A 24,298-nucleotide genomic window follows, 5' to 3' on the forward strand; every position below is an offset into this window, starting at 1 on the left:
TTCGCGAGTCCATTGAGCTATTGCCGCAGGACCAAAGAAAGACAACCAAATGTAAAGTTTTAACAAATGGTTTATTGTAACATGTATTGTAACAATAACAGGAAATGAAGAAACACTAGAGGTAACACACTAAGTACAATAAAAATGCGATACAGAGGGATACAAGTAGCGGAACTGTAAATGACGGTTACGTTTGTACAAAACTCTACCAACAGTCATTTTTATTATGTTTTGGTAACTAGCAAAAGAAAAACGATACGTATAGGAGTTGGGAAATAGGTGGTTGATAAGAAAACCCTCGTCACGTTCGTGTGTGTGAAAAGGGAGCCACGCACGATCTGACCATTTTGGAAACAGTAACTAAGAAAAAAGAAAGCAAATTAAAGCATAGAAAACCAAATACCATCGTTGGTGCGAAATGTGCGAGCCTCGTAAAAAATAACGGGTTGATACCGAGAAAGACAACAATGTGTTGTACTTGCGCTGCCTTAGACGACTCCTTGGCATCACCTGGCAAGACCGCATCACAAATGCAGAGGTCCTATCACGGGCAGGTCTACCCAGCATGTATGCCATGCTGACCCAGAGGCGACTGCGCTGGCTCGGCCATGTATGCAGAATGGATGATGGACGCATCCCAAAGGACATCATGAACGGTGAGCTCGCCACAGGGACGCGGCCAACAGGACGACCAACTCTACGCTACAAGGATGTCTGCAAGCGTGACTTGAAGACCTGCAGCATCAGCCCTGGAAACCTTGAGTCAGCAACAGCCGACCGTACACTCTGGCGATCGACTGTCAAGGCCGGCGTCAAACAAGCCGAGTTGAAGAGGGAGAGCCAGTGGGAGGTGAAGAGGACTCGCAGGCGACAGAGGCTCCAGTCTGCCCCCATTCCACCAACCCCCACAAATGACTTTACCTGCGCAAAATGCCAGCGGGTCTACGGCTCCCGCATTGGGCTTCACAGCCACAGCCGGCGGTGCAGCTTGAAGTGATTCTACTTCTTAGGTGCAGATTTCCATTGTCTTCCGAGACAGACGGTTGCCAACGTATGTTCTTTGAATTTTGGTAAATTTCGTCTTTACGGTAATCTGCGGATATTTTTTAAAATCCCTCATACGATGTTTTCTTTTGATGGACAGTACAAAAGGAGGAGGGCTGTTTCACTGGGAGGTGTAAGTAAAAAGGTAATTTTCCCGTTTTTTTGTAATTGCAAGTAAGTATCATTTCATGTCATTTCTTAAGAGAATTGAGTTTATTAGCAAAAAATTGTAAATGTGAATTGTGATGGAATCATTCTGCTCTGTGGCTGAACTTCCCTTTAAGTCTTTTTGTTGCTGAAAGAGATTATGGGATATGATGAGTAATGATTAAGAGAAAATTTTTGAAGACCGAGGAATATTGTATGGTGATGTGGTTCGTTTGTTCCGATACATTATAAGCTGAATTGTACACACATTTTGGTTGTTTCTTTCTTATGATCTACTGGAGGACAGACGCATGGATGGTATCACCATTAAATAACTTTTTACCTTTTACTTCTTCTTGTCCAGAAATTTAGAACTACTTGCTGTAAACATTTCTTTATTGTTTCACACTTAGTCCCGGGCAACCGGAAACTCGTTGCTAATTCAAGGTCCCCGGCAAAACAGACAGCCGTCGTTTCCCCCTTCTCTCCCCTCCCCCAGCAAAGAACATATGCAAGTGTTACTGAGGTATTGACCAATCAAATCGTCGTTACTGTGCATAAATTATGCTTCCCGAGGGTGGGATAGACGGATACGAATATGTTCTTGCATCATGAAGGTAGCATAAACATGCATGGTGACAGCGATGATCAGTATCTGATAAAGAAACGATTGAGCAATTTCGTCCGTGAGTGTGTAAAACCACTTAGTTTATTATCAACTTGGAGTCGATAAAGCAAAGAAACTTCCTACGTGGTGGCTATTTGCTTTATCAGCTCTAAATTGACAATAACCTGAGTGAAAAAATTGCGAGGCGCGTAGATCCTTTAGAAATTAGTTTCGACGAATACAGGGCGATTTTTGGCGATTCAGATGAAGAAGGTACCGAAGATATTGAGGGAGATGGTTTTGATATTGATTTTTCGGGTATTGATGAGGATGGCGAGGAAAGCGATGAAGAAGCGGACGGTGAAAGTGGCAACAAAGGAGCCTCTGACAGCGACGATGAAAAAGAACAACAATGAACAGCTGACCTCAGTAGCATCGTTGTTGACGAATTTTCAGCTCGATCTGGAATCGTTGTCGACGTGGGAACCAACCCCAAAGCTGATGATTTTTTCGGTTTGATGTTTGACGAGGTTCTTTTCGAGAAAATCGTGAAGGAGACAAACCGCTATGCTCGCCAAAAATTACCCGACAACGAGCAACGTCTTGGTAGATGGCGCGATGTTTCTAAACCCGAAGTGAAAGCTTACTTTGAAATGTGCGTCATCATGGGTATTAATATTCTTCTCATGGTCGCCGACTACTGGTCGACAGACATTTTTAAGTGCAATGAAGGAATAAAGAGAGTCATGCCTAAGAACCAATTCGAAGTAATTAGCCAATTTTTGCATCTAAATGACTTTAGTTGGGAACCCGCGCGAAGAGATGTAAATTTCGACCGTCTGTACAATGCCGTCCTGCTTTGAACGCCGTTTTAAGAAATGTTCAACGCTGTTATTTGGCCACGAGAAACCTTTCGGTTGACGTGGAGATTATAGCATTTAAAGGCGAGCTATCATTCCGCCAATATCTACCGGCTAAACCGACAAAGTATGGAATTAAATAATGCTGAAGGATAAGAAACCAGTGAAAACGATAACAGACCCCTTTTCGGTTAGAGTTGGGAAAGCACCTAATAAACAGCTACTCATATCGAAAGCGAGCTGCGAATCGAGTATCGGCAAGTTTGTTTGTTCATTAGGGGGATTAGTCATGATAGATCTAACAACAATTAATAATTTGATCATCAGTACTGCTGGTAACACACCATTTTGACAATAGGGGGCTATATTCTTAAAAGTTTTACTACTGTTATACATGTAGGAAGGAAGGTCCTCCTTACTTCAAAGAGTTCGAGCAAGAAGAAAGGAAAGAGAGGTAAAGTATAAGGATATTTGGTGATTTTTTTTCCCAGGATTATAGATGTGCAGTGTCTTTGATAAGAGATTTAGATAATAATTGTTTTTCTGTTTATTGGATCCTAGGATAAGAATTACACAACTAATTGTGATGCAACCACAGTTCAATCTATCTTCCGTGGAAAGGGGGTACGATGTCAACAGGTAGGGCTTATAATCAGTTCTAAGTTTATGTTAATTAGTATAATTTGATATGTGAAATTAAGTTAAAGCAGGATTACAAGGATCTCAAAAGAATGTGATCTTCTGTGCACATGTAGAAGTATGATTGACTGTGATATCTGTTTTTTATCCCTTTCTTTTCTTTCAGTATGAGCTTCAGAGAATCTCATTTGATGAGGCAATCAGCTCATTAGAAGGATCCAAAGATACTCCAACAGCAGATGCCATTAGAAATATGCTAAGAAAGCTTCTTTTCTTTTATTCTGACTCCAAGGATACACAGAGACTGGTAAAAAAAAGTTGATGCATGTAACTCAATTTGTTACAATTAACGTTATGAATTATAGTAGATCTAGACATATCTAGCCATGTTCTTGAAAACTGAATTAACCCTTAAGCACCCATGAGTGACCAAGACAGCATTTCTCATAACAATACCAATAGAATATCAGTCAGACAAGTGTTAAGAATGATGATGAATATCAATTGGGAGATTATTAGTTGATTCAATACAAAATTCTCTAAAATGACATCAGAAGAATTGTATAACAAACAGTTAAGAGAACTACTTATGACATCTTGCAATGGATAGTTAAACAACACTAGTCATAAGCAATGTAATCATTTTCTTTTTTCTCCTTTAGATTTGGATGTGCCAGTTTCTGTTAGAGAATAAAAACACTGTGCAAAAGTTACAAACAAGTGATCATCAAATTTGGCTTCATCAGATCAAATGCCTTCTCTTGATCTGTAGCAGGTAAATTAGAATGTCTATATCTTTTCCTTTAATTCCCTTTCTCCATCTCTTTTTCAGAGTGCCAGCTGACTAATTAAATTAATTTTAGGCTTAACTTTGAGAATTAAGGTGACTTTTTGGTACAAATTAAATGCACGAGCCATTTAGAAACTCAACTGTCATTATACATGAACATGGAGGTTTTTTGGCTATTTTGGCTGAAAACTTTCCCTTCTAGTTCCTCTAAAAACTTTAGTAGATGCTGTGCCATACGTTGTATATGTTGAAGTTTCAAAAGCAGCAACCTCCTATTGTTTACAATTTGAACCCCTGAAAAATAAAAGGTAATAGAAATAAGCAATGGATGTTGATTGGTTTTGAGCCATAAGAGAGGGTTATGATCATCGACGTTGTACAATAAAGGAATGACTGGGCTTGCTCAGTGTAATAATTACATTGGTTCTTCTATAAACTAGTAAGCATTTTCTTGCTTGGTTTAGTCATCATGGGCTTCTGCTGGGGTTTCAATAAAAGCCACATAACAAGAGTCTGCCGCTGCCTATAGAACCTCTTACCAAGGTCTGTTTGGCCTGATAGCAGACTCTGGTATTTGGGTTTGGCCTTACATCCCATTTTCCAGGCAGAGGTATTTTTTATATCATTGGCAGCTGCTTATGGAAAAAGTTATTGGAACTCCTGGCTTCCCCTGAAAATCAAGAACAATTTCGATTTCCATTTATTTGAATATTCTAACAGCAGTGAGTAATGTTCAGACTGTAATTGCTTCTTTGTAAAGACTCATTTACTGATAAGATTTGAATACAAATTTCCTGTTTAAAAACTTTTTCTGAGCATCTTTTCATAGAATTTTTACCTTTTCCCTCTCTTCAGCTTTTACATTTAAATAATATTTAAATAATATTTGCACTGCAAAGGAAATTCAGAGAAATGATGAAAGTTATCTCCACAGATCACTAGAGACGTCAATGAGAGATTCCCAACCTGTTCCTATTCAGCTGCCTATGTTGAAAGTTTTCACCTCTGATAAACCATACTATAATCCGACTGATCCTGCCAGAAGTAGAAAAGATGCTGCAATGGTGACAGTTTACCTTGTGAGAAATGGTAACTATAACCCTCAGCAGTTTCTCACTGACTGTGTACCCCCTGTTAGATGGGGTCTTTTATCTCAGGACCTATTTTCATACAGTTCTTTACCATTATTGAGCTGGGTCCAGTTGTATAAAGGCCAGATAGCACTATCCAATGGATAAAACGCCATCCAGGGGATAAGTGTTAACAAAACATACTGTGCTATTCACCAGATAGAGATTTATCCAGTGGTTAGCATTATCCATGTGTCAACCAACCAGGGCCTGAAGGGTATCATTTATTTGTCATGAGTGGGATATTATCTAAAAATCACTTCTATGTTGACTTTCTGAAATTCACCTTTTTTTGCATGTGAAGTATATGTTTAATTTCATGTTTAGATAGAGTTTATTTATGATTGAATGACTTGCTTAACCTTTTCACTCCCATGATTTCATTAGTAATTCTCCTTACTATCTGCCATACAATTCCTATGATTTCATTTCAGAGAGCTTGGTATTGCATCAACCGATATTATCCCCTTATTGATATTTTCCTTTGTTCTCATCACTTGTCTGCTTGAGTTTTGAATTTTACCAGGAGAAATTACATTTTGTATGTATGTCCTGGTCACTCATGGGAGTTAAAGGGTTAACATTATTAAATTATTTTCTCTGTGTGTGTCAGTTTGTATTTGTGTACATGAATGTATGCATAACTCCATTAATTTGTGTAGTCTGTTGAAGATCCTTTCTAAATATTGTTACATTTCATGTACTCCATTACCAGGATATTTTAGATATTTGCGTGTTCTGCTGAATGCCAGAGTTCCATCCAGCTTAGAGCCATCTACTGTCTCCCCTACTCCAATGGCTGCTGCTATCAGAGACCTGGTGATGAACCCACTTTACTTCAGCAGCCAGTCCAGTAGTGGAGGAGAATCTGCATTTACTGTAAATGATAGGTAAATTATATTTTCCTCCTATGCATTTCTGTACTCTTTTTCTCTCCTTCTTGTCTCCAACTGAGAACTACCCAGCTTCTTCAAATTGATTTTAATCTTGCTACTGGTTTCCTGCATTTATTTGGGAAAATATAAAAGTTCGCAAGTTTGCAAAAAAATAATGTTATACAAATGCTATTGAGTTAACGTAAATCTTTGTATCGATCACACAATTAAAAGTTTATCTGTTGTGGTTCAATTTTTTCTTATCTTAAGAATTTTAAAACTTAATTGATTTTTATTGTCATTTGTTTTAATGAATACTAGAGAAAAGAAAAAGAGAAGTTTAACTGGTTTGAAAAACTTTTAGCTCTGAATAAAAACTGAATTACCCTGACTCATAAAAACGAATTAAATCAATAAATGTTTTTACCTTAAAGAAATTTCAAGGGAAGAACGGCCAAATAAAAGTTGATGAATTTCTACATTTTTTTTTTTCAGGCATGCAATATTTTCAGCATTCATTTCTGACATTCTTTGTCCTGAAATGACGAAGCAGATCGTCTGCTTTTTGCTACCATCAATAGCAGACCAATCTGCAAGATTCTGTTTTAGTCAACTGTTAGAGACCCTCCTGAAATTATTGACAAAGGCTGATGAATCAGGGGGGACCAACAGCAAGATCGCCCGCACACCTTGGCTACTGTATGGAGTATTGGCATTTGTTAAAACACATCTAGGTTTGTTCACCTGACTGTTTACTGTGTTCATTGATAAAACCTGCATAAATGTATAGTTTTAAAGTATGATTTATCCAACCATTTGTTGTTCTGTCTCCAGGATCAACTTCAGCTTCGTCTTTAGTGAAATGCTATATTCAAGTCTTAGAGATCCTGATAGTACAGCTCCCTCATCCAGGTAAACAACTTTCACTGCAACATCAATTGACAAAAACTGTTAGAATTCATTCAATATTTCCCTTTAATTTTAATTTTATAATCCCATTGGGGTTTGGAAAAACAATATTGCTAATTTGCTTAAACAAGAAATTTTATTACAGTTGTATATTGTTCTAGAAAAACAGATCATTCATCCAAAGCTATATGTTGCATTCAAATAATATGGCTTGCATGTAATTACATGTTTCGTCTTTGAATTTTCCAGTTTCTAGGGGGTCAGATGATGAAAGTGACAGCAATTCTGAAATGGAGACAGATTCCTCACAGGCAAGTAAAAGTTCCTAATTGCATTTCTATGCAATATAAATGGGGTACTACTCTGGATTTGACTTGTTTTTACTAACTCTTTTGCTCTTTGCATTTACTGACTGTTAATTTAAAAAGATGGAATTAATGTTGTTGTATGTCACAGTTATCTTTAGAAGACCTTAAAGAAAAATGTTTGGATATCCTTAATTCTGATGATCATGTTAAGACTTTGGAATCACTGTTCGCAAGGTATGCCAATGTAATGAAGTCATTTTAACCTGTTTTTTCCACAAGAAAGTTTTCAATTTCAAAATTTTCAATTTAAAGAGGTGATGAAAGCTTTAAAAAATAACTAAATAATGATTTGATATTTTCATTTGTTGCTAGACACAAAAAAAACGATTATGAGAAAGAAGTTATCAGAGCACTTTGTAGTATTTGTCGTTTCTTGGGAAGACTGCCGAGACACAGGGCAAGGTCTGTAGTTTGAGATAAAAGTCAACAAAACTTTTAGCTTCTAATGAATATTGTTGGGGATGTTGTAGCATCAAGGTGGGCATAACAGGCTCAACATTCAAGCCCCAGGTGTATCATTATATTGTGTTATTGGTCTGAGTACAAATCTTTTGATAGTGCCAATCTCCATTAGGGGGTAGGAATGTGTGCCAGTGAACTGTAGGAAAGATTCTAGAGAATAGGAGAGTAAGCTACAGCGAGCTTCTTGTCAGGGTCATGGAAGAATATCAATATTCAGACTCAAACATGCTATAAAACCAAAGACAACCCCTGGTATTGCAGGCCACTTAATGTATGTGAAGAATTACACACTGTAGCTTGCTAACAAAGAATGGGCATTTGTTATAAACTAGTGTGGTTTTGTTTTCAGTTACATATCATAGACTTTATTCAATGCATTTGTCAGCATGCAACTAGTGTAATTTTCCTGTTGTTTTCTTCATATACTAGGCTTTTACACACACTGGCACCGAAACAAACAATTGTAAAAGAACTCTGGACCTATGTACAGTCAGTCACAGTGTTTACTAATACAGGGTAAGTTGAAATGTTAAAGCAGTGCAATGATCTGTTTAAATGGTGTACTGAATTCTTTTTCTTAGAATATTTTTCATGAAAGCTTTTTTTGTGCTTAAGCCTTGCATGGCCAAATAAGATGTATTTGTGCTCTTTAGCTGTGTACTTGTGATAGGACCCAAACTTATTACTTAAAAGCAAAAGACAACCAGAGTGGTAGTTTGTTTGCATAAAATTCTATTTTGACATACATTGTAGAAGATGTGTTACTACTTGCTTACATGTACATGTGAAATTTTAATCTAAATCTGATGTTTCTTCGTTTTTTCTGTAATTTTTTTAAATTTTGTTTTTTTGTTTTCAAACAGGAAAGAAACCCCTTTGTTAGATCTAATATGTTGTGGAATAGATCTTTCAACACAAGAAGCCAGTGCTGTTACTCCAATGTTATCTTTGATGTCAATACTACTGAGCAATACTTTGTTTTCTGTTCATGATGATGACAATGAATTTTATGAAGTAGAAGGTTAGCTGTAAAACATATACCAAACGTTTTTAAGAATGTAAAATTGGATAAAAATTAAATTAGGTACATGTGCATGGTGTAGATTTCCTTCTGTGTAGAGTGTACAATGTATATTGTGCATGATCAAACCAATGAAACAACCACCCTTAAGAGATTCAGTCTGTCAGTCTGTCGGTCAGTCATTCAGCCAGTTTATCAGTCAGCCCATCAGCTAATCAATCAGTTAGTCATTGAATGGATCAGTCAGTCAATTATTCAGTCATTTAATGCCTCAGTATGTGTCAGAAAGTTATTTTATGGTGAATCAGCAAGCAATAAATTGAACAGCTTCGCATGGCTTTGAAAGTAAACTGTACATTTTGTATAATTAGTCAATCAAATAGTGAGACAATGTAAACATTGATAAATAGAAATAATAGACATGCAAGCAGCCAGACGGAGAGAAAGACAGACAGAGAGACACAGAAATACAGTCAGAAAAAGGGATAGGCAGACTGGTCAAGTCTGTAAGTAATCGTACATACCATGCAATACCAGGAAATATTTCCATTATTATAACTTTCAATCGAGTAATGTTTGGATAGTGGTAACATGATCCATTTTTCAAGCTCTACTCACCTAAACTTGTCATATTTTGCAGGTCAAAGAGACTCGTCTATGATATTTTCTGACGAAGAAATGAAGCACATGTCTTCAGTCTTGTGCGATATTGTAATAGGAATAATAAAGATTATTTACCCATACGGTAGCCAAGCATTTACAAGGCAACGCCTTGCTGCTCTGAAGAGTGTCGGAGCTAAGTCAGCCCTGATAAAAAAAGATGAGTTCTATCCCAAAGGAAAGTGGACCAAGCTTCTTCAGGTTGGTATATTACGATAGAGTAGAGTCGTGCACTTCTGACAAGGATTGCAGCGTTTCTCCAGCATTTTGGCTAAATTTTCTCAAGAATGTGTTGCATTATAATGCATTGCTGGCAACATTAGACTAAGTGAGGGGGCATTGGAACTTTCGGGTTTGCGGTTTTGGCTATTTTCTAGATCGGTTTTTCGGGTTTATGCCAAAAAACTTTGCGGTTTTAGTGTTCATTGCGGTTTCCGAATTGTCCGTTCTTTAGCATTTGGTTATCGGCTTCCTTAAGAAATACCAATGGTATTTCGGATTTGGTATCCGATGTGGTTTTCGGTTTTTCCTATTTGTGTTTCGGTTCCTCTTCAATCTGAGCAGCATTTTTGGGTGATTTTGTGTACGGTCTTCCGGTTTCTTATAGACCTCAATATCCCCCTCCTAAGTGTAATGTTAATTTGCTAGTAAATCAGTATTTCTGATGGTAAATTGGACATGCATTAGTCTTGAGATTGTGATCTTGGACTTGTAGTCTGTGTTGAGCCCAGGCGAGTGTAATGATCTCTATAATGCAAAACAAGACAAGACAACACAGACAGAGTGCCTGTTACTAACCAGTATATTGATATGTTCACTACGGGTACTTTGTAATTTAACGTCCTTCTTCAATGACCAGCTGAAAACATTTTATACACGTAGATGTATGCCGAGTGAACTGCGAAGCTATAACGCGCATTTAAGTAAAATTCCTTAATTTGCTGCTTATGATTGTACTGTACTTTGCAAAAAAGTTTTTTTCCTCCCTCACTAGGACGTGTCCTGCCTTGTTCGGCGACTCCATTCAAGAGACTCCAGGAGACAGCTCTGTTCTGAAGGCCACTGGCTGTCACACGAAGTTAACATAGACCCAGCACAGGTAGACAGGATTATTATTTTTTTTCGGATGCTCGATTGTTTAAAAAAATATGAACATTCAAAACGAATTCTAGGCCCCAAGTTCTAATGTTTCAGTTTGTTGTCTCGTTGCAATGTTGTAATTATATTTTCACAACCTTTAAACAGCTTCGCTTCCCAATTCTTTGTACTTGGTTTTGACTGATTTCAAAGGAATTGTTCAATAGTTAAAAAACTTTGTAAGATGACCATTTTTATGTACAGTAATCACAGAAAAAATTATGTTTCTAAACAATTAAGAAGTACAAGTAAAGCCCATGTTGACTCGAGATCGTTTTCTCGTGCCGGCTTCTTGTTCTGTAATTGGCTCATTTGGTCATTTTCTTGTATTCATAAGGATTTCCTGATTTGAAGGTTGAGATTCTCAAAAGTTTGAAGATTTTAAACTGTGTAACGTGATATTATTCGTTTTTATCCTTTGAACAGATGAGAATTGACGGTTTTCTCAATGAAGGTAATTTACGATTCTTTGTTTACCTGTGAGAGTGGTATACGTCTGATTAAATATTTGAGCTAAGAGATGCATATATAGGTACATCGTCGAGGGCACAAATCCCATTTTTAAATGCCAAGCTTCGCAGTTGAAATGAGCTGAAGAGAAGGTTTGTTGACAGACTTAGCGAACAAGCAGGGAAATTTCCAGAAACATTATGCTCGCTCAGATGGCCTTCTTCGCAGCCATTCTATTGAATTTCAGGCAACGCCCCTGTCGTAAAGAACAACTGCGAGGAAATCAATGGTCCTCCAGTTGTTGTGTATTATCGTTTTAAGGGATAGATGTTATCCGTGTCATTTCGTCTGTCTCTTTTACATGTAATTATTCACCTTTTATTCATGTTTGCTTCAAGGTACCGTAGAGAACATCACAGCAAGGAACATGGCTATTCTTCAGTACATTCCGTTTGTTGTTCCTTTTCCAGACCGAGTGAAGGTGAGGTTGCTTTTGTAAACGATTTTAAGAGAGATAGAGTCAGAAATTTATATGAGATAGCACTTGTTTGGACTTTTCTAAGCTTTATGATTGGTCCATAAAACTTGCGCAACCAATCAGATACAAAACCAAAGTTAATGGCGACTTGCATTTTCCCGCCATTTACTTTGACAGGTACCTTCGATCTGATTGGCTCATAATTGTGATCAATGTGAATTTTGATTTACGGTACTTCATGGCGAAGGGTGCTAAAATATGTAGAATGGAGGGTTGCTAAGGTCTGCTCGCATCTAGCGTGTTTTGTTTCTTAGTTGCTCCAAAGAATCGTGGCAAAAAGTCGTTTGGATTGCCAGGGAGAGCCGCATAACTTTATGATGGGACCAGCCATAGATGTGACAGTGAACAGAAACTACATCTATCAACATGCTTTTGATCAGCTGACCAAAGACAAAGGTCGGTAGAGATAATCAGCTAAACGTTTTAATTTAGAGAAATATGTAAGCTTTAGTCACGAACGTGACACATTTAAAAAGTGTGAATTCCCAGAATTAAACGAACATCAGATGTAATGATTTCGTGGATGTTCTACCACTAAGCTTCAGGGAACTAGTTGGTGAGCCAGGTTATATACCAGGTTCATAATTATGTGACAGGTGTCCTGTCGACTGATGGTGAATGTTAAGTGTACAGCGAATAACAGATATATGTCAAATATTTGTCGTCTGTGGAGGCTAGCATCTAATTTACTGAAACAACACATTATAGTTTGTGGCTACTTTTCCTCTAACAGCGCCAAATTTACGACAAAAGCTTCGCGTTCGGATGATTAATGCTCAAGGACTGGAGGAAGCAGGAGTGGACGGGGGGGGAATTTCCAGGTGACAAGTTAACCTAAAGTAATGAAGAACTCTCTAATCTCTTGATCTCTACTTGGAAGACTCGATTTTTTGTGGAAAGAGGTTTTGATGCCTCTATCAAACGTTGAGAATTAATGAAGTGTGTTCGTTATGAAAATGGAATGTTAGAGACGTAGCACTTTGTACCACTTTGCCAGTGATGCTCTCTCCCCCACCTAAAAGAGCTACGTCACGATTTATTGACTTATTTTAGCTTAGAAAACGTCTTGAAAAAATTGTTTGCTGGGATTGAAAAACAAAAAAGAGATAACAAAAAGGGACGAAAACGGTTAAGGATTGAGGAGATGAAAACAGATCTTAAATGACGGCCACGAAAACTTTAGATCGCCAGACATATTTTTGATAAGCCCCTTTAACTACTCTTGCTTAACGATTTAATCTGATTCAATCATACGCGCTTTTTTTCATTCCCTGTACTCCTTTCATACAGGGAATTTTTAACTGAATTACTCAAAGCTGGATTTGATCCTAACATCGGTCTCTTCAAGGCAACACATGAGTGGCTCCTTTATCCCAATCCAGAGGTATGTTTGTGCTCTGACTGGTAATTCTCTCATTTATTTTCTACACATTTCCTTGTAATTTAGTTCAGAGAATTTGGTGTTAAATCAAGGTAATCTCTTCTCGCTGATAAATTTGTCTACTCTCATTACGTAAATGAATAAAGGGGGTAAGTTTCTAAGGAAACTGTGGTGCTGCGTCGGTGGGAGAGTAACAGGAAATTTAGTTTTAACAACTGAGTTGATAACGTAAATTGGCCACCGTGAAGAGTTTAAACGCTGACGTTTCGAGAAATTGTTCTGACGAAGGGCTAACTCTTAAAACTCTTGACGGTGGCCAATTTACGTTATCAACTCAGTTGATAATTGTAAATTACCCTGTTAAACTCTCATTACCTGTTTACTAAAAGATGTGTTAATATTGTTGGGGGCTTCAGCACTAAACTATGTAGGTCTTTTATTGTTTTTGTATGTTTTGTTTTCCCCAGGCTGCTATTTTACAGGGGAGTTATCTTGAACACATTCGTTTTATGGGACGAATGTTAGGAAAGGTTAGTCCCAGTTAGTTTTTAATCACTTTTTGTGGTTTTCATAAGTTTAACTTGATTATTTGTGTGTTTGTTTCAATTTTTTTAATTTGGTTGTTTTTGTTATTATTTTGGAGCACTTTTGGTGTTGTCTTCCCTAAGCTTTTTATTTGATTCAACCCGGCCCAAAGGGCTTATACTTACGCTATGGCTTCTTTTACAAGAGTTTTACAAAACTGACCAAGTATGGGAGACGAGCGATGAATTCCATCAAAGTTCTTTGTCATCGCTTCCTTTGACGTTAAGCAATGATTAGCACAATTTTCATTGTGCTAATCATTGCATTTAAAAATGATTTAGTTGGAATAATTGTTTGTTCCCCGTAATCTGATTGGTTAATTTTATCTGAGTGACTCTGATAGTGAAAGTGGCACAGGAAACCCAAATACTCAATAACAGCAAACCTCATTCTTTTCACTTTTCTCCAATGACTCCAAAAGTCTGATCGAGTAAAGCGATTTGTTTAGAATCACAAGAGTGCTTACTAAGAATTATTCTATGACTTATCGCACTGCGAGATGTCAGTATTTTGTGATTGGTTTATTTATTTGTTTGTTTATTTAGGCGTTGTATGAGAACATGTCGGTGGAGCTACCATTCGCGAGCTTCTTTCTGTGTAAACTTGTCAGTAAGTACGGTACCGATGTAGATATACATCACTTGGAGTCCCTTGATCCAGAATTGTACAGGTAAGGTTTATGTTGAACGGACAATTGACACAGAGCCTTAGTTAGTTTGTGTAGCAAGGAAAAGGCGAGGATGATAGTTGAAATTATCGTTGAAACTAAGATCTAGTTCACGCACGATTTCTTGTTAAAATTCAAGATCTTAGTCACAATCATAAAATGTCTAGAAAGCTAAACTAGAGGCATTTTAAGGTGGAATAACTTGATGTGTAACGTAAAATAAATAGAGCTGTTGGAGAAAGCCTACCTCTATATTGACTGAACCATTTCACTCCCAGTTCTCAGTAGTTGTTCACATTACTGTCCGTTATATAATTCTGTTACTATATAACTCTGTTAATAATGTTATGTAGGAGAATTTGTCTTATTCTCATCACTTTTCTGCTTTATAATGTATTGATGTTGTGAGGAGAAATTCTGTCTTGATGATCCATTACAGTTGATTCAAGACAGGTATCTTACTAAGCATTGAGTTATGAGTGCCTTTGAAGTTAGAGTTTCTTATGGTGTAAGGAAAGGGAAATATTTATGTATTCTTTAAATTTCTTTTCTTTTAGAAACTTGCTCTCTCTTAAAAATAACAGTGGAAATGTTGAAGAACTGTCACTAAATTTCACAGTGGTAAATAATGACCTTGGAGAAAGCCAGGTAATTCGAGTGGCTAGCTTTCACATCATTCTTTACTCTCCTGAAACCCCCCTTCCCTACCCTCCTTCCAAATTTAAATACGACGCTGGTTTACCCCATCCCTTCTACCCATGCCTCTGAGGCCATTATGTCTCGTTGCTTTACAGGTTGTGGAGTTAAAACCAGGTGGTCGAGATACTCCCGTTACCAACAGCAACAAAATCAGCTACATACATCTCGTGGCCGATTACAGGCTGAACAAACAGGTCAGTCCGAGAAGTCCCTCTCTCCTACTTGTTCATTTTATTTTGTTATCAAAAACGGTGGCTTGTTTTACACCCATATTTTGTTATGATGGTATTTTACTTGGCTTGATTTTAGCAACCTTGAGATGTTAATGTAATCTCTCAGTTTTAATGTGATTTAGATTCATCGTCACTGTGTAGCATTCAGGGCAGGCCTGTCAGATGTCATCAACCTGGACTGGTTAAGAATGTTTGATCACAACGAACTACAGGTGATTTTCCCTATTTTTCGGTTAAGAAGAATGTGGCGAGATTTTGTCAGAGAATTCTGTGAAACCATGCACTATATTTAAGTATTTTGTTTTCTTCTTTGCATCAAGCTACCTTCCAATTTTTTAATTTTTAAAAAAAAAATTATTATTATTATTATTATTATTATTATTATCTTGTAGGTTCTTTTATCCGGTTCCCTAGTTCCAGTAGACCTGGAGGATCTTAAAAGAAACATCAAGTATTCAGGTACAAGACTGTTGGATGGTAATGGTAACTGGTGATGGTTACGTAAAGTTACTCTGAGATCTCACTGGTTCGTTATTTTGCTTCGTTTGCTAAGATCGGCTGTCAAAACATGAAGGGTTATTGACAAAAGGACACGTTAGAGTCATCGTTTTCGATGTGAAAATTTCCCTAGAATATCACATATGATAAGTTGGACAAACAACCAACTGAAAAGACTAAATGAAAACGGAAGGAGGAAAGTTAAAGGTGGAGAAGATTTACACGAGTTTTAATGATCGCCCTAAGAAAGATTGCAGGTAAATTCTCAAGATGCTCAAGCAGCGACGTAGATCGTTTGTTACGATATTAACAACTCTTAAACGTTTCAGGTGGCTTTACGGAAGATCATCCCTGTATACTTTCATTTTGGCGAGTTGTCGGTCAGTTCACGGATACACAGAAGCGTCAGCTGTTGAAATTCGTAACGAGCTGTTCGCGTCCTCCTCTCCTCGGTTTTAAGGTCAGCTGAGTCTCTTGTTCCCTACACTTACATATGTGGCATGGGCAGGGGTCCATCCTCCATCAAGTTGTGAAGTAAATAAAGAGTACCTTGATTCCATCCTCGTCTTTCCTTTACATTTCTTGTCGAGAGGAACAGGGATGACGCGGTGTGAAAGCGCTTGCCTTTCACCGCTGAAGCCTGGGTTCGATTCTCGGAGTTAGCATCATTGTTGTGAACTCTCTTTCATGTTGCAAGGGTTTGTCTCCAGTTTTCTTTCCAGAAAAAGAGAGCAACACTCTACGTTACACTTGGAAGTGGAAACAGTGGATGAGAAGAACCATTTCGTGAATCTGTCTCTGCTAAAATGTAACGTCTATTTAGTTCATTTTTATTTTTTTAAAATTAATTTTTTTTCTCGTTATCCTTCAGGAACTCCACCCTTCCTTCTGTGTGTGCAGCGTGGGGCCTGAGGATAGACTCCCGTCAGCTAGCACATGTCTGAACTTGCTTAAGTTACCAGAGTATTTGGACGATGAAACCATGAGAGAGAAACTGTTGTACGCTGTACAATCAGGCGCAGGATTTGAGCTGAGCTAAAAAGTGTCGTCACTCGGCGAACGCGAGTATCAATGGAAATGAATATTATCAGTATCGACGATTATGTCAGTGATACTGAACTCAAAGTCTTGAACATGCAATGCCGCGAGCGATGCAAACAACAATGCTTCAATTTGGATTATGGCTGCTAAAACAGTGAAAAATCCGTATCGCTTACAAACAGTGACGTTCAAACTTTCCTAGAAGGGAAAGAAAACCAAAAGACGAAAAAAAACCGAAAGTTACGTTTTCAGTGACCTTGATAATGGCATGTTTTAATCGTGGGTGCGCCAACGCGCTTTACGATTTTTGTTCACTAATTAATAAAGTCGACTTTTCTGGTCATTAAAGGATCATTGTGTTTATATGATAAGTAAAATAATACATAATTGCTTGTAGATATGAGATATCTCCTCTCGTGTTCAACTCGAAGATAAATTCCATATCTACGCGCGCTTATGTATTATTCTCTATGTAGTTGGTGGAAAAGACGATGTTGAGACAGGCTTGCACGAGAATTGCGCATCAATCAAATGTGATGTTAAAGCGTCTTCTGGAAAGCTTTGGAAAAGATCGTATACGAACTCGATCCGATCTACAATCTGAATTGTTAGTCACTAGAAATTGAAATGTGACCCAGCCGAAAAAGATACAAGTGCAGTAACCTTAAATATTGTATTTATAGTGAACACTGATCGTTAAAATTCTCGAATACGATTGATCATCAGCGGCCTTATTTGTTACCTCATCGTCGTCATTAACATTATACCTAGCCTGGGAACAGGCCCTTATTATTAGAGCTTCGGCATAAGTGATTCTTCGCCCGAGGTCTTTAGCAATGCGAGCCGGCGAAAGGTCGGCAAGAGGTCTGGCACTGATAATATTTGGATTTTCCCGAAGAGCCTGCGGTCCCCGTCGCCGTTCCAGTCGTCGTTGCTCGTTGCTTAAAGTCCCTTTTATTGACAAACCCTCGCAAACTCTCTCCCCAACTCGTCCCAAATCTTCCCGCGGGCGGAGACATGCGCGTCCCGCAGCGCCAGCAATGTTGGCCTGCCCATCTGGAAATATTACATTTTTCAGAACATTTTTTCCAGATTTTTTTTTACATCTACTTTTTCCCTCATTTACTTGGTACAATTTTTCTACAGAATTTTTGCCAATCAAATGTCGCCATGGCATCAAACATGTGTTTGTTCAAATTGGAAGGCGGTTGTTTGAAAGTTGCTAGTATTTTTTGGAAAGTCTTTTAACGTAAAAATACAGAGATCCAGGAAATAGCAATTTTTTCAAAGTTTTAAAAGAAATTGAGACTCATGAAATGGTAACCTATCTCGTTAATTCCATTTTATTATATATATACAGATACCCAATTTACATCATAAAAAATGAAATGACTATTACCATACAGGACTTTCATTAGATGACTATATGCAAAATATGCAAATAGTCAGGAATAAAGCGAACTATTTACAGTTTCTTTTTCTCTAGTTCCAGCTATTACTACTATTACAGGATTACAACTTGTTCAGAGTAAAGGTGTGTGTTTGCAACCTGTTGTTTCTTTATGGTGGGAAATTCTAGTCCATTCAAGTGTCCTGTAATAGTTTAACCCTTTACACCCAAACATCATTATATGTATATTTTCCAAACTACTCTCTATACATTTCCTGGGAGATGCTGACAAGGAGAATTTGTTCAGCAATCGAGAGCTTCTTTAGTTGGCGATAATTTCTTTTATTGTTTTTTTAGAGGGCACGGTAACGAATCTTGTAATTTGATTGGTTCTTTACCCGGTCAGTATTTTCCTATCTCTGCCCACGGGCCACGGTAACGCTTTCGTGAGTCGCCGAGTACATCCCAACTTTCGTTGTCATTTTTCATAAATATACCTCGTTTTCCGGCTGGGCAGTATTTTTAAGCAAACACGTCGGTCACTACCTCAAGCCGATAAATAACTTATGAATCCTCTCTTTTCTCTCTATCAAATCACTTTGGTTGACAGAAAAATATTGGTTTCAGAATGAATTTGTATAAACAATAGTGTCATTACGTTGGTTGACAAGCGGCCTAAAAACCTTCTGCAATTAATTTTAATCGTTCACAAAAAGTACCCAGAAAGTTGGAACGTGAGGTATTTGGTTACAGTTAAACTGAACGATGGAACTTTCATTCATTTAATATCTGAATTTTCTCGAGCAATTTGTTCATAGTGAAAGAGCGAGCGAAGTTTTAATTTAAGTTCTACAACAAATATACGCTCCTGGTGAGTCTTTCCAATTCCGTTCAATTTGGACATTTGTACCTTAAATTGCACAACAGAAATTGAAGGAATTTTTTGAGAAAAGGCCGCATTACATTCTTTTGTGTCTCGTTGGAGTGTGCCGTTCGAATTTAGTTTTTGTGAAGGAAGATCAGAGTTAAACACGCCATTACAGCAAACAAACGAGCAAACTCTCACAACTTCAAAATAAAAAGATTGAATTTACTCACAATTACTTTCCTCGCCGTTTACTTAATGAACAGAGGTAAATCTTCGTACATGAATGAATCGTCGATGAGAGTGAATAATACTTTCCGTTAGATCATTAACTGATTTTGAAGAAGACATTGTCGTGACAGTCCTTGCCAAACTAGTTCTGTTGGTTTTCAAATGTTCATTCGCTTTTTTTTTTTTCTTGCGCGCTCTCTAATTGACAGGTGTCAGATTGTGACAGATACTTGTAAAAATAATGTTTCAAAGTTTGTTTGGAAGCCTTTTTAATCACCTTTATCGTTACGGAAATGAAAATGTTTCGCTGAGGCATCTCTCTTAAATTTGCATCACCTCTATTTTAACTACCATTTACCCACTCAAAAATTGTTCAGTTTATGGAAGATCTTGCCGTATTTACGGCCATAAATCATTCGGGTTCTTTCGGAAAGAATTTCGTCAAGTTTAAAAACAATAAATATGTTATTTACCGGCTAAGGGTCGGTCCGTATGGTGAAAAACTGTGACCTCGGTCTTGAAAATGCTGCCCTCGGCCTACGGCCTCAGGCAGTATTTTCAAGACCTCGGTCACAGTTTTTCACCATACGGACCTCCCAGCCGGCAAATAACATATATTTATTCTCATGATCTGGTGTGTTATTCTGGGGTGATACTGTGAGGAGAAATTTCACGCTAATCACTCTTAGGGTCAAGTGATTCTAGTGAGAGTGCTGACTGTTATATTGCAAAAAGCTTTTGTCTGGTTTTAATGTCTCTTAGAAAAAATTTTCAGACAATTTTCTCATTTTTTACAACTAAACTGTATTAAGTTATACCTTACTCTCAAAGGAAGAGTTAGTTAATTGATATACATTAAGGTTGAATTGATAATGAGTCAGTTAATCCTTAAACAATCCCAAGATCTGATTGTAAATTCTCCCCTCTAGCTGCTATTCATTTCCTGAATTTGGTGTAAGATCAACATAACAACCTTAACCTGATAAGTTTGAGTATTCTCATTACCTGTTTCCTGCATAAGGCAAATAGATAGGGAGAAGTTTCTTGTTAATCAATATCAGGAGTTAAGGGTTAAATAAGACCTACTGTGACAGAAAGCTCAGTAAATTGCTAGTAATGTTGTTTGTATTCGTTTCATATATTTCAGTAATTATGCATCATATTGGCTGGTCAGTGGGTCTTGATTGTGACTATTCAGACATTCATATTTGTGAAAACCTGGTGTTTGGTGCAGGTAATTTGCAGATAATGTCCTAATTCCCTTTGAGTGTTAAACTCTAGGATTTTTTAAGTAGAAATGTATTGATTTGGAATGAGGAAATCTAAAGAATGAGAGGAAATCAACTGAAAAAAAAAAACTTTGTGCCACCATCTCAGTTATACTGATGAACTCATGGAAGCATTTGTGAACTGAGGAAGGCATATTTCCAGATTTCCAGATTTCTAGACCAACAAGTTAAGATAAACATGAGTTAGGTAAAGATTCATCTGCATATTTCCAAATTTCCTCATTTCCAGAGTACCAAGTCAAGATACATTTGAGTACTTAACTAATCACACATCACATTTCAAGGTTACTCTAAGGTGATTCATTTTATGTGCAGCACATTCATTGTGATGACATGCTCTGAGCTCTTCTACCCCAAGTAAAAGCCAAAAAATTAATGAAGCATGGGCCAAGATACCTCAAACTGCAGATAGCTCTAAAAATATTGTTAATTTTATCATTTGAAAGTTTAAAAGGGTCGAGGTGGCATTAATCTTTAAGATGATAACTTTGACATTTTGAACTCTCTTTGCTAGACAGTAGAGGTGCTAGAGTCAGCTTGCACTTTCTTAATTAGTGTTATTTCTCAAAGTTGTATTTTTTTGGTGTTTACTCTCTTGCTTTATTTGCTTTCACCCTTTATACCCAACATCGGTATGCATATTCTCCCTACTGTTCTTTATACATTTCTTGAGGTGCTTACAAGGAGACTTTGTTTACTGATCAAAAGCTTCTTTCATTGGTGATCATTTCCTTTCTTCTCATAACCTTAATGTGTGATTCAGGGTGATATTGTAGGGAGAAACTAGATGCTAGTCACTCTTAAGAATTAAAGGGTTAATACCTTAAGGTTAATAAAGGTTGTTTTTAGGACACAGTACCTGACTACTTTCTGTCATTTAGAGGCAACATTTTAACAGAGGCAAAGAGCTAGTCAGAAAAAAATGAAAAAGTTTGTAAACAATGAAAAGTTACTGTAGCTGCAGTTCTTGTATTTTTCACCAATGTTAGAGACAAAAATTTGCGTGTAAGACCTACATTTATAAAATAATTCAAATAGTACGCGCGCTCTGATTGGCCATAAAACCATTTTACATGAGCGTATGTAAACACGGTTTTCGTTCCTCTTTCATTAGTTATTTTATAAAAGAAATGTAAAATGGTTTCCGTGTTTACATAGCCTGATGTAAACACTTGGGAGGTTGGGAGAACACTCGGAAAGCTGGAAATCACTCCGCTTCGCGTCGTGGTTTCCTACGCTTATCTCGTGTTCTCCCAACCTCCCGCGTGTTTACATCAAGCAATGTAAACACGGAAACCATTTTACATTTCTTCAGTGTACATGTATATGGTATTTGTGGGCTTTATTAGGTATGTTAGATAGAAAGATTTATGTTAGATATTGTATTATTTACTATTTGATGATTGGTAGTCCCTTTTTGGATGCTGGACAATGTTTTGATATTTTTAGGGTTTGCATGTAAAGCTGTATAAGTAAGTTATAACTTTTTCGATAGCATCTCAACATTGAAATAAAATTGTATCCTGCTCTCCAAGATTTTCTAATTAACAGGTCGGAGTTGTAGTCCATGTTAAGTTTACAACGCGGTGAAAAATTTCTTTTTAACAGTTACCTCCGTGTCAAAGTTGGCTTACTTCTTTTAAAACGTAATCAACTGCAATGTGGTACCTTCATCAGTTTTCTATCTGACAAGTTTGCAAAGATCGTTGGCCAAGATTTGCGAATTGTTTACTATTAACCAAACTGCGGGCGCAAGTGACGTAATAGTTCCTCCTTAAATCTAATTGGCTGGCTTTTTTGCTCGCGCGCTTTTCGTTCATTGTTTTGTCACAAAACGTGTGTTTTCTGAAGAGGAATCATTTATTTAGATATGATAATTTGAGAAAGACGGAATTTATTGACTTAAGAAAGATTGGAATTCTGCCATTGTCTGAAAGCATATCGAGAAAACGCTGAAGATCATAGTGAACGAAAGTTTAACAGCCGAAAAGTGTTATTTTTGTGCGCAGACTGTTGACAATCACAAATTGGATCAGACAGACCAAAGCGCGACGGAAGATACGACGCCCTGTGTAGTGAACTAATTGAAGACAACTAACCAGTAGAAGTTGAAAGACTTGCGAAGTGAGTTTGAGTTGCCTGGCCACAAACCACATTCACAATGTAGAAAAGTTGTTTGCTCACCGAAAGAACTATGAATGTAAAATTTGTTGGATGGGATGCAAACACGTTCGTGGAACTTCGCAATCGATCCGTGCAATTTGGCGTGCACGATAATCAGAATGAGAAATCTTTCTCTCAGACGAATGATTAAAATCCGTCACTGGTTTCCAAAACATTGACTTCATTTTCAAGGTACAACTTTACAACAAGTTGAAATAATGAGCAGAAAACTGTGCAAATAAACTCGTGTAGTTGAAGAGACAGGAGAGAGTGCAACGCAGTAACGTGCCGACTGGATTTGAATTCAGAGATTTCAATAGCAGTTTTGTCAATGAATTAATCATCAGACAATCATAGACTTCTAAGCCTGCGCACAGACGTTGAGAAGCTTCTCATCGTATGATGGCATCTTGGAGAGAAACGGCGTTGAGAGGATTGGGAAAATGTCTTTAATATACACGAGTGTCTAGAGTGTATTGGTAGGTAGCAAATTAGCAGCCCATTTGATGTCGTGTGGAAAAAAAGAAGCAGGTTGGTTTGACTCTGGCTCTGGCTCTGGAGATTGATAAGGAATCGACGAGCTTCACCATGTGTCATACTTAGGAAAACTTTTGATAGCAAAGGATGATGTAACAATCAGCTTGAAGGTCTGCAGTAGAAAATACAGAAGAGAAGAGGCGAAGGTGTGATGAAATTTTTTCCTTCCTGTATGTATCTTAAATACCTTTGATACACACAACCCATCAACAAGCAATTAGTCAATTGACTACACCACGAACTGATCCACCAATCGTTCAATTTATCAATCAATTTCAGTCCATCAATCAATCTATCGATCGATCCATCAACCAATTAATTAGTCAATCAACCAATCAATCAGCCAATCAATCAACCAATCGATCGATCAGTCAACAATGAATCATGTTGATGAGTCGGTCGAAAAGCGCTAATGTAACGGATCAATCAAAACATGAGTTGAGCACAATACTAAGAATTTTATTTCACAATTCCTCACTCCGTTTTTACACATCCACCACTACTTTCAAACGATAAAAAAAGTAATTGGTACTATTTTTTTTATACTCTACCACATGTATAGACACTTTCATTTAAATAGCGCTTGAAGTCGGGCTTTGCACAAGATAAAATTGTTTCCGCGTCAAAGAGTGCATTTATCAACCAGAAAGTCTTACTATTGTTTCTTAAAAAGACTCATAACAACATTCTTTTATCCCTTCTTTCTTCTGTCCTGCTCATAATGTAATGAAATCAACGATAGATTTCAACACCAACACTTTTTTTTCCCTCCCATACCTTCAATGACGGTAGTTAGGGCCAATTTATCTATTACTACCTTATGAAACGTGCTTTTAAATTAATATGCTCATTTTTTTAAATTGAATTGAAGCTGACAGCAGCGCCAAGCTGATAGCTTTAACATTTCGACACGAGCTGCTTTTTTATTCAAAACACATCTTTTTTTATAAAATTTACGCAAATTACTTGAAATACATATACAAAATTAATCCTCAGGGATAATGCATACTGTTATTTGGCCTTTACGGGTTTATGCCGCCCAATATAACAACTTATCCTCTTGCACTAAGTGCAAATTAAAT

The 24,298-nt window shown here is 37.3% G+C and overlaps 2 protein-coding genes across 2 annotated transcripts in view; both read left to right on the plus strand.

Annotated features, from left to right (window-relative positions):
* LOC113665215 (small ribosomal subunit protein eS21) overlaps positions 1 to 24,298 on the plus strand; it is a 53,608-nt gene that overhangs the window by 4,925 nt on the left and 24,385 nt on the right. The window lies entirely within an intron of this gene.
* LOC149036945 (ubiquitin-protein ligase E3C-like) lies at positions 1,820 to 17,084 on the plus strand. Its single transcript, XM_089189934.1, has 31 exons — positions 1,820 to 1,877; positions 2,063 to 2,158; positions 2,255 to 2,565; positions 3,059 to 3,112; positions 3,220 to 3,297; positions 3,464 to 3,604; positions 3,960 to 4,072; positions 5,022 to 5,176; positions 5,933 to 6,107; positions 6,588 to 6,826; positions 6,927 to 7,004; positions 7,251 to 7,312; positions 7,458 to 7,543; positions 7,682 to 7,771; positions 8,261 to 8,347; positions 8,695 to 8,852; positions 9,493 to 9,713; positions 10,507 to 10,611; positions 11,076 to 11,103; positions 11,498 to 11,580; positions 11,892 to 12,033; positions 12,371 to 12,458; positions 12,928 to 13,021; positions 13,486 to 13,548; positions 14,149 to 14,273; positions 14,828 to 14,918; positions 15,065 to 15,163; positions 15,325 to 15,414; positions 15,595 to 15,661; positions 16,030 to 16,160; positions 16,572 to 17,084. The coding sequence occupies exons 1-31, from the start codon at positions 1,820 to 1,822 to the stop codon at positions 16,737 to 16,739; spliced, it is 3,576 nt and encodes a 1,191-aa protein (XP_089046060.1). The 3' UTR covers positions 16,740 to 17,084.

Source organism: Pocillopora damicornis, chromosome 12 (assembly GCF_964200805.1).
Source record: "Pocillopora damicornis chromosome 12, jaPocDami1.2, whole genome shotgun sequence".
Lineage (NCBI taxonomy): Eukaryota > Metazoa > Cnidaria > Anthozoa > Scleractinia > Pocilloporidae > Pocillopora > Pocillopora damicornis.